Raw genomic sequence first — 14,099 nt, forward strand, 5'->3', positions numbered from 1 at the left:
GTTTTGAGAAGCACCTTCGTTATCTTTTATTTCATACGCTATCGTTGACTAGCTCCCGATGATTTCGCTCTATCCTGAATGCTTTGGCAAAGCTCACCAATGGTGGGAAAATAGTCATCGTCGTCTTTATTCGAGGTTTGACTCCGAGGTTGACTGAATAAAGTGCTAGTCTCTTCATATGAGGATCTCGCCGTGGTCTTCTGCAATGGTATTAGACATGCGTTAGGCGTCTTCCGAGTTACGTACATTTGGATTACTCGTTCCATTTGCTGGTATTCTTCTTGGTTTCTTTCGTTTTCTGGATGGTGTCCGTAAATGAACATCCCATGACCCATTACTCATGAGTCCCTTAGCACGGTCCGTTGGTACGCGATGGCGTGTGTGCCGCCTCAAAGTCTCGGCATTGGCGTCTTGAGAATCTGTCTCCGACTTTCCCTCTGTTCCCGCCCGGTTTTCCAAGGCCGAGGCATTGGGAATAATAATTTTGCGCCGGGGTGGGACTTTCCTTCCAACTTGATGTGCGCTTTTCATAACTCTTCGCGTGACAGAAGGCCGGTTGAGGACTCTTCCGTAAGTTATATTAGTGGTATCTGGCATATCATGCGTCCTTGTTTGGGAGGTAAAACGTTGGAACAGTTTCGTGATTGTTTCGAGAGGCATCAGTGGAGCTAGATAGGGATTTCGGGAGCATATATGATAACGGGCAGCACATTGAATGAAGTGAGAGCACGACGTGCGTTGTCCTTTATATTTTGGTATCCCTATGTACGTACCTCTCCGAAAATGGGGAGCTGGCAACACACAGCCAGATATTTCTCACTAGACTACTTTAATCCAAGCCATGGCCATCATCACTCTCGGTGCCAAGCTATAGCATTGTGTCAGATACAGTGCTTTTCAGGTTCAGTTTCCCTTCCAATACTAATCAATCACGTTACTATTTTAGCGGGCGAGAACAAAAATCGAAGATCGAAATTTTAAAACTGAACTTGAAATTCCCTGTATTAAGGTGTATTGTGTGTATTTCTCCATCCTCTCGAAATCGAAAGACTATTGAGACCTTATATCTTCGGCTGGTTCCTTCTAGGACTTGAGTCCTAGAAAGTCCTAGATGAAAGTCCTAGATGAAAGTCCTATGATCTAAGTTTAGGATTTCAAACTTTAATCCTAAACCTTAATCCTAAAGCTGAGGGTGAACCCTCCAACATTCAACACATTGCGAGACTGAACTTCGAATCCATGATCTTCCCAAGGAGGAATGGGGATCACAACTCATGCACGTTGGCCCTTGGTCTTTGCAATAGGTTGGATAGGTTGGATTACGGGTCGTTCGAGTAGTTGAATCGGCTGTAGAGAGCCAGCCTCATACTGTTAGGGGCCGATGTGGGCGCAAGAGCGTGCTTACGGCGATGCCTGGCAGTCCAAAGTGAGATGTGATGACGGGTTACGGCTCGCGATTAATTCCAAGCCTCATATCTATATGGCTCTCATCTCCTCCACAGATCTCACACTGTTTAAGGCTAGAACCGTGCTAGCTATAGCATTGGCGCCGTTGCCAAATATGGATATTCTAGTCAAAGCAAGACAGACAGCACCTAAAGCAACAGTGTAGGCAGCGCTCATCATATGTCAACTCAATCAATCAATCACCCCAATCAAATCAATCAAACCGTCGAATTCTTCCTTTCAATCAAATCAAATCACACATTTCTAAAGTTGAAATAATTGACATATTACATATGCATCATGTGATCGTCTAATCTCGAGGGAAAATCCAGATCTTCCCGAGCCACTACCCTACACTAGATAGTCGCAGATGGAAGTCTACTCTCAAATAGCGGGGGAATTAGCGGCAAAGCTAAGTATCTGCTATCGTGATCTAACGCATGACCCATGTGGAACGCGTTTTCCAACCATGTCGCGCCATCGAAATAATCCCTTCTACACGTGGTTTCTATTCCATTTCACCAGTAGGATGTCGAACTCGCCACTCTCCCCGTCGCCAGCTGGCTTTCCGCCAACAAGATTGACACCTTGCCCTACACCTCCTTCTTCCGTCTTCTCACGATTGTCTCAGCCTAAAACGGTCGCCAAGCAGTTGGAAGAAGCAGCCGTTGGAGCTTTACCTCCCAACCCGACCATTGAGAATCTGTCCAAGATTACCTGGAAGAACCGTCGCTTCGTCCAAGAGGATTTGTTGGCTCTAAAAGGTGCAAAGGGCAGGAAGAGCTGGATTAGGTCGCATGGAACCTTCCTTGTCGAACTGAACTATCAGGATCTACCGATAGGTCACGTCTGGTGCTGCAATTGATGTGATATGAGAGGCGCAGCGGGGTTCTTTTCGGTGCAAGCCACGTCTTCCGCAGCGGACCATCTTCGAAAGTCTGTGCTTATCCTGTTCAATCTCATTGACAAGATACCCAGCAGCTGACAGACCTGCGTAGAGCTCACCGGATCACCCCAGCTAGCCAGTCTAGCGAGTCAAGCGAGTTGCCCGAGAGCAGGATCACGAGGAATACCGGCTCTGCGAGGAATCCACGGCCGAGCTCGAGGTTGTCATGAACAACGAAACGCGGTGGAACTCCACTTACATGATGATTGAGAGGGCTTTTCGAAAGCAGACAGATATCAGAGCATTTATCTTTGCAACTCAAGAAGAGGAAGACGGGGCAAGACGGATCCCGGCGGAGGACATATTGTCCAGCGAAGACTGGCGGGTTCTTGGCGAAGTCAACGAGATTCTCAAACCCATATACCTTCAGACGATGCGGACGCAAGGCTGGGGTAAAGGTGACAGCCATGGACGCCTGTGGGAGGTGGTGATAGGAATGGAATATCTGTTGGAGCATTTTGAGGACTGGAAGGCCTTCTATAGTGAGGTTACGGAGGAGACGATGGGAGAAACTCAAGTGGATGCTGCGGAGCGGATTGCAACGGCGTCAGCAAATTTCCGAGAGTCCAACGGTCGGCCAAGCCGCGTTCGCCGTCTCCCTGCCCGCTTTGAGGAGGATGAGGTTTACGCGCTACCACAGCGGAGTCAACCTCCGATATTCGTAGAATCTGCCTTACCGTTGCATTCTCGGGCTGATTATTCTACGGCGGAGAAACGATCAGCGTCCGAGACGTCGCAAAAGAGCACATTACCAGCGGACCATCGAGCCTACATTCGGGCATCAATCAACAACCAGTGAAGTAAATAGTGCAAAATACCGTATACGATATTTTTTCAGCGCCACACTGCACTGGATTGTTTAGGAATTCGGTGCACTGCACGGCATACGGTATTCCACTATATTTAAGTAATATCGTATCGTAATATCATATCGCACGGCGTGCGAAGAGCCACATGGCCTAAGCATGAAACTAACCAAATCGAGTAAGGCTGAGCTTCAAGATCGTCCCGCGGACCGTAACAAGATGAAGCTATTCAGAGCCAACATATAAGATTATACTATTGCCAGATAACGAGAACGATCGGGAAAACGTTTTCCTAGATCCCGCTCGCGTATTTTAAGGGTTTGCTTAAGCTACATAGTTGACCAATTTAACGTCACTCCTATTGCTTAGGTGTGAGAATGAAGTAGATCTAGAGGTCAAAAGAAAACTCCACAGATCCAAGCATTGTGAGTTTGAATTGCTTGCATACTATCTATTGCTCGTAATATCAGGTATAATGTTAGAAGTCCCCTTCTGTTCACCTTCTCCAATGATAGCTGTATCTAAGACAAGCTCAGCATCGTCAACCCAAGCCAAGTTGTGAGTCTTCGACCAGGACTTTATGCATTCAATTGCCTCAATTATATCAATCCCTAACCTGTTCCTGCGATCTTGGAGGGTGATTTTTGTATCGGAGAAGAGACGTTCTGGCTCAGCAGACATCGCAGGAATTGACAAAAGATCCAGCGCCATTTTGGAAAGGTTTGGATAGAGCGTTTGTTGTGTATCCTCAAGCCACCACCTTCGTACATCCTTGACTTTGATTCTTGGGGCTGATATATAGTTCTGATACTCGTCGAATAGGGTAGGAAGCTCGGAATCCTCATGTTCGTCTTCCCATGCCAGAAACGAGTTCTTCGCTAGTGGCTTTTCAACCAAGGACTGGGCTGACGACTCCGCTGACTTGGCGACTGGTGCGTAACGAGACTTCCAGAGATCTTCTACGGCAGTCTTATTGCTCTCAATCCACTCAGGATGTTCTTCCCAGGCGGTGTCAAAGTAGTGCCACTTACGATGAGGGCTGAGGACAATAGCTCCAACATAAGCAGATGACCGCTCTGTAAGAGTGTAATATGCGTCGAGTTTCGCCCATCCAGCATCAATACAAGGCGCCATAAAAGCGTCATCTGCGTACTCGATTTGTGCAGCCTCAAATTTGCTAAGCAGGAAGTCCATTATGGGTAGCGTTCGATCGATTGCATGCGCGTGACCTTCTGCAGCCTTGGTGGCATCGGTGAATGATTTGAGGAAGTTGCAAATTTTTTCCAGCTCAGCCCAGTCTTGTTCGGAAACTAGAGACTATTAGTGTTGTCCTCTCAATTGGGTATATAACATACGCGAATCAAGCTTAAGGTCCTTCTCCTTTGAGCAATAGTAATCAATTTGATCAGCGAGCTCAATGGCTCTCTCAATCATGTAGTACTTTGAGTTCCATCTTGTATCGTTGTCACGAAGAAGACCCTTTTTCTCACTGATCTCTTTAAACCTCTGTATCCGTTGTGGACTACATCGGATAAAGACAACGATGTTGTGGAGCTTGCCAAGAGGACCAGCCTTCCTCCACTTCAATATATCAGCGTCTGAAGGCTTGATATATTCGTTCGTAGTATCCTTTTTAACCTGATTTTTCGTAGGGGCTTCGCCGGGTGCGGTTTTTGGGAACATGAACGCATGCGCTGCTAGATTAATGGTATGACCGTTACAACGAAGGCGGTGATGTTTCGCGTCGTATATGATATTGTGCCTCTCATTCAACACTATTAATCCTTAGTATTGTTCTCTCAATAAATGGATAGAGACGTACATTTCTGTAGAGAGTTCATCAACGTATCATTCGAGTCTGCATTGTCTGGAAACAAAGTATCCAATCTGGGTGACAATTCCGTAGTCCTCGACGACATTCATCACAATATGGGCCTGATTCTCTCCTGAATGCCTGCCATGTACCTCTCGTAAAGCAACACAATATGAAACCAGCTCGCCATTACTATCAATGAAGTGTGCAACAATACCAAGGATACCAAGCTTATTTGGAGAGGACCATATATCGATGGTGAAGTGTATTCTTGAGATAGCTGATTGGAGAACTTGTCGTATACGTCGTTTTTGCGTCCCAAACGTTCGCACCACCCACTCGCGAATCGTTTGATGTGATGTAGGTAAAATCGAGAGAACTCCAGGATTGAGGAATTTGAGCAAGCTAAAAGGGCATAAGATTAGTATATGAACCATTAATATTAAGTATGTTAGAGCACTTACGCTCGAAAGCTTTCTCTTGTTGGCATACGAAGTGCAATCCCGCAGTCTGCAATCCACTCTACATACAGTTGCTCAAATTTATCAGCGTCAAGATCTGTCGTTTCGTCATCGTGTCGACGGCGTTTGAGGGGATTCGTGTTCTGAGACATCCGTGAGAAGGCTTCCTCAAGGTGATTCCGTGTTTTAGCAGCCCTTTCTTCATTAGGCGTTAATATATCGAGAGTAGTGTGAGATTTAAGGTGCTTGTAGATGTGTGCCGTGCCTCCATTTTCGAGATATTCGGCAGGCTTCCCTTTACAGTACTTGCAACGCCATATAATCTGACCTTCCGTATTACGGACGATCTGATTCCTTCCAAAGGGCGTATGATCCCATATCTTCGACGTACGCTTCTTCTTAAATTGAGAGGCTAACAACGGTGAAATAGATGTCTCTCCGACATCAGAATCTCCGTTGTCGCTGATAACCGACGAATCAGGGGCTAGGGAAGTCTGGGATGATGTAGCCGTGAAGGAAACGCTAATGCCTGGGCGCTGAGAAGTCATTATTTCGTAGAATAAGACTTGTTGATGAAGTAGGGAAAGATTCAGGAGCTGACACGCTTCGTGTAAGGGGCAAAGGCCTTATTCGTTCAGAAGTGTTCTTGGGAACCAACAAATCGATTATATTAAAGAAAAGAAGAACTGAAAGCTCTCAGAGAGCTGTCGAGCTTGTTACATACTCAAACACTTAGGAGTTTGTAGCGAGGCCATTATTTGGTGGTGTTATTACTATCGGCATCAGCCGAGTGCAGATCAACGTCCTAACCAGGTTACACTTCATTAGTAAAAAGTTCTGTAAATTGGGATCTTCATACTGCTTCATATATGGGGAGAGACCTCATATTGATCTAATTACATAGTATTTGTACTATATTTGATATCATATTTATACGATATTTGAACGACCATGCACTGTACTACACGGTTTCCGGTGTTGCTTGCACTGCACGGTATTTTTATACCGTGCAGGCAATACGATATTGAATATGATATCGTCTTATTTACGGCCACACTATTTACTTCACTGTCAACAACGGGTGGAAGAAGCTGAATGAGTATTATGACAAGCTCGGAGAATCTCCCTTGTTTGCGGCAGCAATCATTCTTCACCCGAGGTTCGGGATCAGCTGGTTAGAGGCGACTTGGGTGTCTGAGGAGCAACTCGCTTGGGTTCGTGATGCCAAGGCTGGAATCAAGGATTACTTCACCCGTTGGTACGACGCGAACCAGGGACTGTGCGAGGAAACAACGAAGTACGACGCAGCGCCAAGGACGATGGGTCAAGAGGATGATCAGTACACTCAGTGGATTAATAGCAAGACAAAGAAAGCGTTTGCGACGGGTGGCAGTGTCGGCGAGCTCGAAAGGTACCTCCGTCTCGAGCCACAGGATACGCAGGATGCTATCAAATGGTGGAGAGACCACAGGGCTTCGTTTCCTTCACTGAGCAGCTTTGCCCTGGATGTCTTTGCTATTCCAGCGATGGCGAGCGATTGTGAGAGACAATTCAGCCTAGCGAAGCTGACGTTGACTTCTCAGAGGCTCTCTATGGGCGCAGATACATTGGAACATGTTCAATGCCTCAAGAACTGGGTCAGGCAGGGCGGAGTAAGGTTAGGTAGTTGGGTGGGTAGCTGAGTGTTGGTGTACACGAGGGGGATGACTTCGGGTTGGGGTCCCCACTCACGGAATTGAAAAGGGTAGTTATCAATCAAATCAAACAAATCAACTTTGAGCTCGAGGGCTGTCAATCAAATCAACTTCGGGGCCAAAGTTGATTTGATTGACATATGATGAGCGCTGAGTGTAGGAGTTTTCGTCAGCAATGAATGAATGAATTTATTCCGCCCGGGAGGATACGCCTCATAGGGCCCACAACATTAAGTCTCGTTACATTCTTTTCCGACTTCTAGCCCTATACCGGTAATCCTCAAACATCACAATCCCTACTCGTCGCCACATTTCCCAGCCTCGCTTGTCCCTGCAGCAGCGATTAGAAAACGACTTATTGCGATCTGATGACTAATATGACCCGCTTAACCCTGGTCTTTCGCAACTTCAATCGATGAATTGAATTGAACTTTGAACCGGCCGTAACGCCGCAGTTCTAATTTTCGCAGGCTGATAATATAAATAATAAGTCGCCTCAACGTAATAAATCGATGCATCCACTTGAAATGCATTTTACCGACAAAAAGTTGTGGGTGACCTGAATCCGTTTGGGTTCAGGTCGTCTGTTCATTAGCGCCTTTTTTTTACTATGGGCTTGTAAATGGATTCAGAGCTGTATCCGCCTTGCAGCTAGGATAGCCGGCAGATCAGTATCTGATAGTCCTGATTAAGCGTGGAATGACTATAAACCCGTGGAATCACCTCTTCCTCTCTGCGAGGTCCCATCGACGACCACGAACGAGTTCTTGAACTGGAGGAACAAGCACCTGCAGCCGTCGCTCGTCACGGATGAATATGAACGATATTGCAACTCTGAACGGGTTTACGGGTTCACAAGCGCCCTTGCATGGTGGCTAGAGGAGACACAGCAGAAAAACTACCCAAACTTGAGTGAAATGGCGGTGGACATACTGTCAATTCCCGCAATGTCTGCGGAGCCGGAGCGGCTCTTCTCCGGGGCCAAGATAACCATTACAGATCGTCGAAATCGGCTTGGTAGTGATGTAGTTGAAGCTCTGGAGTGCCTGAAGTCATGGTTTGGGATACGAGAGCTTCAAGGTGATGTACTTTAGCTGCCGCAGTAGAATAACCCAGATCACGTGCAATATATGGGATGTATTGTCATACTGGCAATATATTGGGTTCTTGGCAATACAATACAATATAGGCCAATGTCATATGGCCTAATACAATATGCACCACTTGGCAATACAATAATATTGCGAGGCTTCCATATTGCCAATATATGTATTGTTTATATTATTCGCAACACTGCCCACCCGGTCTCGTCCTACCATGCTCATCGCTTCACGAGAAGCCATTGGAGAAGGCAGAAGTCGTGCCGTCGTAAACCAGCTCCTCAAGAAGCAGCTGGTCTAACCAGGCGCCTTCGTATAAATCCTCTGATCCACTAGGACTGGCGGCGTCCTGAGAAGGAGGTGATGAGTGATTATCTTTCCCATCATGGGGTAGAGGTTCTTTTAGTGACGAAATTGTGTTTTGTTGATCCGTGTTTTGTGCGGATGTGCAGGTTTGAGTTACTGTGGCTGTCTTGAGACTCTCAGCTACTGCTTGTTCTATCATGCCGGCCTCCACACGCTTGCGATCTCTCTCTATTATCTCCCACCGGGCTTTTGCACGAAGGTTTTGGTACTCAGCGAGTTTGTTTCGTGCGTAAGAGCCAGAGGGCGTGAAGAAGCGCCTTGGTGACGAAGGTGAGCTTGATGGTGTCCTGAACAGCTTTGCGGTTGTCTCGTTGTCCTCTTCTTCTTGGGTACCTCCCAGCTGTGGCATTTCTGACGGGAGTTCCGGCCGCTGCTTTACCGCATTCCTCATTGTATCATTCATTGAATTATCTCCTCCATCTCCATTCGGCATGTTCTTCCGCTTCATCGTCTCCTTATCCATCTTCATCCTTGGTGTCCTCAACTTCGCCTTAGGTAAGTGTTGCCTCAAAACCGCCGTGACTGCCTTTGCAAGTTGACAGGATGGAAGGACCAATCTCATTCCTTCTTCGTAAACACATGTTTGCAAGTCAATAGGCCCAAGCTTAACTCAATTAAAATGATAAAGATGAAGATAACGGATTTTCCAAGAATGCAACACGAAAGATGTCCCAGTTATCAAATCCAGAACCAAAGACAACAATCTCCAAACATTTCATTACCCAAACATTGAACAGGACTTCGCCGACCTTCACTGACCGATTTCAGTGATCCATTCCCTTCAGGATAGCATTATCCAGCGGAACACACCCAAGCCATTCTTTCTTGGAAATTAGTTTCACTCAACCCATCGGTTTTCGTGTCACTGACCTGCGTTCTTCCAGCTTTCCCCTTCAGAGATGCTTGGAAAGTTTCGTAGAGCGTGTGTTGTCGTGGTATTCCTCTGTGGTTTCGGAAATTGGTCGCTTTTTGTACCTGGCTTGCAGCCTGGAGATCACCTGATGGCGGAAATCCCTTTCAAAATCTTTATAATTATTCAAAGAATCCTCTAGCTTGTCTTCCAGATATTCAGCAAAAAGCGAAATGTACTGTGCAACAAGTTCTCTGGCCTTGTCGTCAGTTTGAGTGGTATTCCTGTAAATCAAGTCAATCAATTTAGCAAGTGTGCTGAATTTGTCGCTTTCATGATCGAATTGGCGAAGTAGAAAGAACATTGTCCACAAGCAGGTATCTTCCAGTGGTTTTTCAGGCATCTGCATGTGTTGTGCGAAGATGTACAAATTGGCATGACCGATGAGGCATGCTTCACGACAAGCCGGTCTCGCGTTCGTATTCGGATATTCCACTTTGTAGGCACCCTCGGGTCTCTTTTGATAGAACTCCCAGAACGGGTCACACTTGGTCGTGGTATAGGGGCAACTGAGTTTGATCCCATCACGTCGGTAATCCCGCATCTGTGTGATGAACCCTTTAACAGAGTAAGGAAACAGAATTTTAGTGTTTACTGAAGGCTCTGGAGAAGGCAAACCTTCCTGAATTGTGTCGGAAGCTATAGACTCTGTCTCGTCGTTCGTGCCTTCCGAAAAGGTGCCGGAAGCTACAGACTCTGATTCGTCGTTCGTGTCTGCCAAACAGGTGCTGATCGTACCTTCCGGGAAGGTGCTGGGAGATACAGACTCCATCTCTTCGTTCGTGCCACTGGTTTCTGAAGTTGCATCCGGAAAGCTGTCATATTGGCCTGTATAAACGTACTGTAACCATCTTTCTACCATTTCCTTCTTGGTACCAGGTGGGAAGTGGTATTCACATTGCATGGGCTCTTGTTGGGGGTTGCTCATGGCGTCCTCCAATACCTTTGACATACGGGCGGCAAGACACGCCGATATATAGTATTTGTGCTTTCCATCAACAAACAATGTTATCGGCGGACTTTTGTATACGCTGGATAGGTATCACTTGTTAGTCTAATTCTATTTAATGTCGCATCAAGATGAAAACTTACTCAATGTTCGATCCGAAAGTAGAACTTTTAAGTCTGCTAGACATGATAATAGAACTGTTTCAGCAACTGAGTGACCGGCATATAATCTGTGAGGCGCTCTGATTGATGTAAGGAGGATATGTAAATGTAGCGTTCTGGTGCAGATTTTCTGTCAGTGAAGTGTGGACAGGCACCAACTTTAAGTACCTAGCATCCAACGCTTGCGCTCCCCTTTCCACTTAATGCCAATCACTTCCACGCGCTCCTTCCGGCTGTGCCACCTCGCATCCTCAGCCCCTGTTTCACCCATCATGATGTGACAGATCAGGTATTAATCTCGAGTGTGATTACATGTCGCATTCGGCCAGGGATGTACCCCGTAATTGTAAACAGTATTTCATTTGATACAACTTTATTTCTAAAGATATTCTATCCTGTTGGATGATCCGATCCAAATTCTACAAACCGCCAGCGACCAGCCAGCGACCAGGAGAGGTGGAGGGAGAGTGGGATATGTGAAAGACAGACATGTTTGTAGATCATGGCGCAAACCCCGAGCTGTTAGCCATGATCCTGCGTGCGCGCTATGTTACCATGTGACTAACTAAGGTTTATGAAATGCCACTATCTGGTGAGACCTAATCGTATTAACTTTAGAAGCAACACCCTTTGGCCTGGGATAGACTAGTTCTTCTTTCTAGATACACGAAGCCCTTTAGCGAAATTGCGAGCAACATAACTTAGCGGTAAGGCAGAGGCCGAGGTGTTTTCCTGAATGACTTGTCAGCACAACCGACGGCAAGTTGCCTGTTACAGGGATACACATCCATATTCATGCGCCCGCTAGTACCGTCTCTCAATATCATATCCTCGTAGCCAAGATGCAGGGTATACCTCTTTTTCCGCCTTGATTCATCGATAGCCGACTCCGATCCAACCTATGAGAGTTACCAGCCATGACGCGTAGCCTATCCGAGATACTGCCTTGACGATTGGAGATTGCGGTGACACGAGCGGTATAACATCATGATGATAGCTTGTTTCTTTGCTTTCGAAGGCCGGCCGCCACCGGTCACTATTCGTCTGCCATAGCCAATTACATTCTTGCTGACCCTGTGGAAATGACTACGCCACCGTTGGCGTGCTGAGAAGCAGCATGGAGAAAGCCGACTAAGATCCCAGTGCTTACCCCTTTATCTCGGCCAAGCTGCTTAGTCGAAATTTAATCTTAAGTGGCAAATTCAAACTTAAGGCCAACTGCCTGCATCTCGGCTGTGGTAATAACCGTCTATTATTGCGTGTAGCAATTTGTATCAGAGAATTCGATGTAGACCAAGTTACTAACCACATGACGTTTTAGTGTGCAAAGTGGAGGTTGGTGGCGGGATATGTATGGTATATACGATTGTGAACTTCCTCATCCATCTCTTCTTGAATTTTCTCGACTTCCTGCCTGGTTCGGCCTTCATCAGATCATTTGATCTTGCTCAATTGGGAGGAGGGGGTGGAGATTGGTTTGAAAATATAGCCGGACAAAACGAAAGACTACCTATAATTACAGGGCATATCCTTGAACCCGGCCGTGACCTGAAATTAAGGAATTCTTTCACGAATCGAGATAATCGTGAATGTTTACAAAAGTGGTAGCATGCATAAATTAGGCTCGAAATTAGGAAATGATATGTGATACAGCAAAAGGAAAATAGGGGCCGAGGACGCCCAGTGGCACAGCCGGGAGGAGTACGTTGAGAGTAGTCGCGCGAACGACGACACAGAGTCTGTCACGACCGAATCATCCACCCAAGCTCAGTCTATATCCGAGGATGTTGCGGATTATCCAGATACTTCCTTGAGCTCCGCCATGTCTGAAATTTGTGAAGAAATCAACTCTTTGAAGGAGTCAGACGACAAGGAACGGGCCGACTTGACACTCCATCTGGCGAGGCTCCGGTACCTTAAAGGTTTAAACCAGGTTGGCTTCTTCGCCGATATCCGATGGTACCCGGAACATTATCCAACATCTTACTATCTCGATGGCCTTTCTAACTTGGCTGAATGTCTTTGTCTGGCAAATTATCTACAGTTCAAGGAGATGGTGATTACCATTAAGTACTACCATCCACAACCCCTCTTTCGCCACCACCCCTCTTTCGCCAGGCAAAATAAAAAAAGCTCCACCAAAACTCACCAACTTCACTTACACAGAATTTGACCAAATTGACAGAAATGCGTAAAATCATTCATTTAATGAGTCATAAGTAGATCAATCTATTGTACTCTGGTTTTTTTCACTATCCGCTGCGACCGCCTGGTTGGTTGGTGGGGTATGTTTTCCTCTCTGACTTCTATGACCGAGCCAGCCTCCGATGCTGACTCTTGCTCGCTTGAAGAGATAAATTCCACCCCGATAGGCGTATAACGAGTCGCCCCTTCTGGTATGGACTCTTTACCAGCTAGAGTCTCTCCAAGAGTCATGAAACGTTTGTTAGGATTCGGCACCGCCTTCCTCTTCTTTCCTCTTTTCAGCCGAGCCAATTCTTCCTCTAGGCTGGCAATCCTCTGCGTATGCGCCGCTACTGTCTGCTGGTGAGCTTCAAAGCCCTTGGCTATCACGTTGTATCGTCTCCGCGTCTTTGGTGTCTTGGTCAACCCAAGATCACGAATTTGACGGCTCGTCTGTGGCGTATCGTCCGAGCCAAGATACGGCCTGGGTTCAGGAGTCACTCTTGGGCTGCCGTTTGGCCTATCTTGTTGGATTTCAGGGTGCCGTAACGCTTTCGCACGTGAAATTGGCCAGTTTCCAGTGACCCTCCAGCCTGACAGTATGTTCTTCTTAGTCATTCCAACTCGGCGAGCTTTGGCGTAGGCCCTGATGAAATTGACCTTGTCCATCGGAGCGGAATCAGTCAACGAAGCGAACCTTTCCAACTCTCGTCGATATGCAGCCTTCAATGCGTTGAATACTCCATTGTCCAGTGGCTGGAGTCCATGAGAGCAGTGTGCTGGTAGATAGCAGCAATAAACGTTGTTCAAAAAGCACGTAGCCATCCATTCATCCTTCCATCACTCAGCACTAATCTTGAGGTGGGGAAAATGGAGAACATACTGTTGCATGGCTTCCATGACCATCTAAAATGATCAGTCTAGCGTCTGACTCGTCAGCAGGTGTAGTCTGGGGTAGATAAACTCTTTCAAGCCATTCAATGCCTATGTGGTCATCAGTCCACCCGTTGGGCGATGTTATGTAATACCAGTCTGCTATCTGCTTGAACTCCTCAAGAAACCATTGTTTCTGCAGTTCTTTTCCCTTGAAGATTATGCCAGGAACTAAAGCGCGGCCGTCAGCAGTGACAGCTTCGATGAATGAAGTCCAATTTCGAGTTTGTGGTCCTTTGAGAAACGCCTTGCGCTTCGGGTCCGCGCTTCCAACAACTAAGCTATCTAGGCCTGAATGAAGAGAATTAGTCAGTCAAAATGCAAGCACAG

At 46.6% G+C, this 14,099-nt stretch overlaps 3 protein-coding genes across 3 annotated transcripts; 1 reads left to right on the forward strand and 2 right to left on the reverse strand.

The window, feature by feature from the left end:
* Window positions 1-1,915: 1,915 nt before the first annotated feature.
* FPOAC1_013698 (uncharacterized protein) lies at window positions 1,916-3,191 on the forward strand (the record flags this gene model as incomplete). Its single annotated transcript, XM_044858039.1, has 2 exons — window positions 1,916-2,293; window positions 2,478-3,191. 2 exons carry the CDS (start codon window positions 1,916-1,918, stop codon window positions 3,189-3,191), a joined length of 1,092 nt encoding a protein of 363 aa, XP_044700863.1.
* Window positions 3,192-8,495: 5,304 nt separating this feature from the next.
* On the reverse strand, window positions 8,496-8,981 carry FPOAC1_013699 (uncharacterized protein; the record flags this gene model as incomplete). Its single annotated transcript, XM_044858040.1, has 1 exon — window positions 8,496-8,981. One exon carries the CDS (start codon window positions 8,979-8,981, stop codon window positions 8,496-8,498), a length of 486 nt encoding a protein of 161 aa, XP_044700864.1.
* A 544-nt stretch (window positions 8,982-9,525) lies between these two features.
* Window positions 9,526-10,678, reverse strand: FPOAC1_013700 (uncharacterized protein; the record flags this gene model as incomplete). Its single annotated transcript, XM_044858041.1, has 2 exons — window positions 9,526-10,573; window positions 10,635-10,678. The coding sequence occupies 2 exons, from the start codon at window positions 10,676-10,678 to the stop codon at window positions 9,526-9,528; spliced, it is 1,092 nt and encodes a 363-aa protein (XP_044700865.1).
* Window positions 10,679-14,099: the final 3,421 nt, after the last annotated feature.

This window comes from Fusarium poae, assembly GCF_019609905.1.
Source record: "Fusarium poae strain DAOMC 252244 chromosome Unknown contig_3, whole genome shotgun sequence".
NCBI lineage: Eukaryota > Fungi > Ascomycota > Sordariomycetes > Hypocreales > Nectriaceae > Fusarium > Fusarium poae.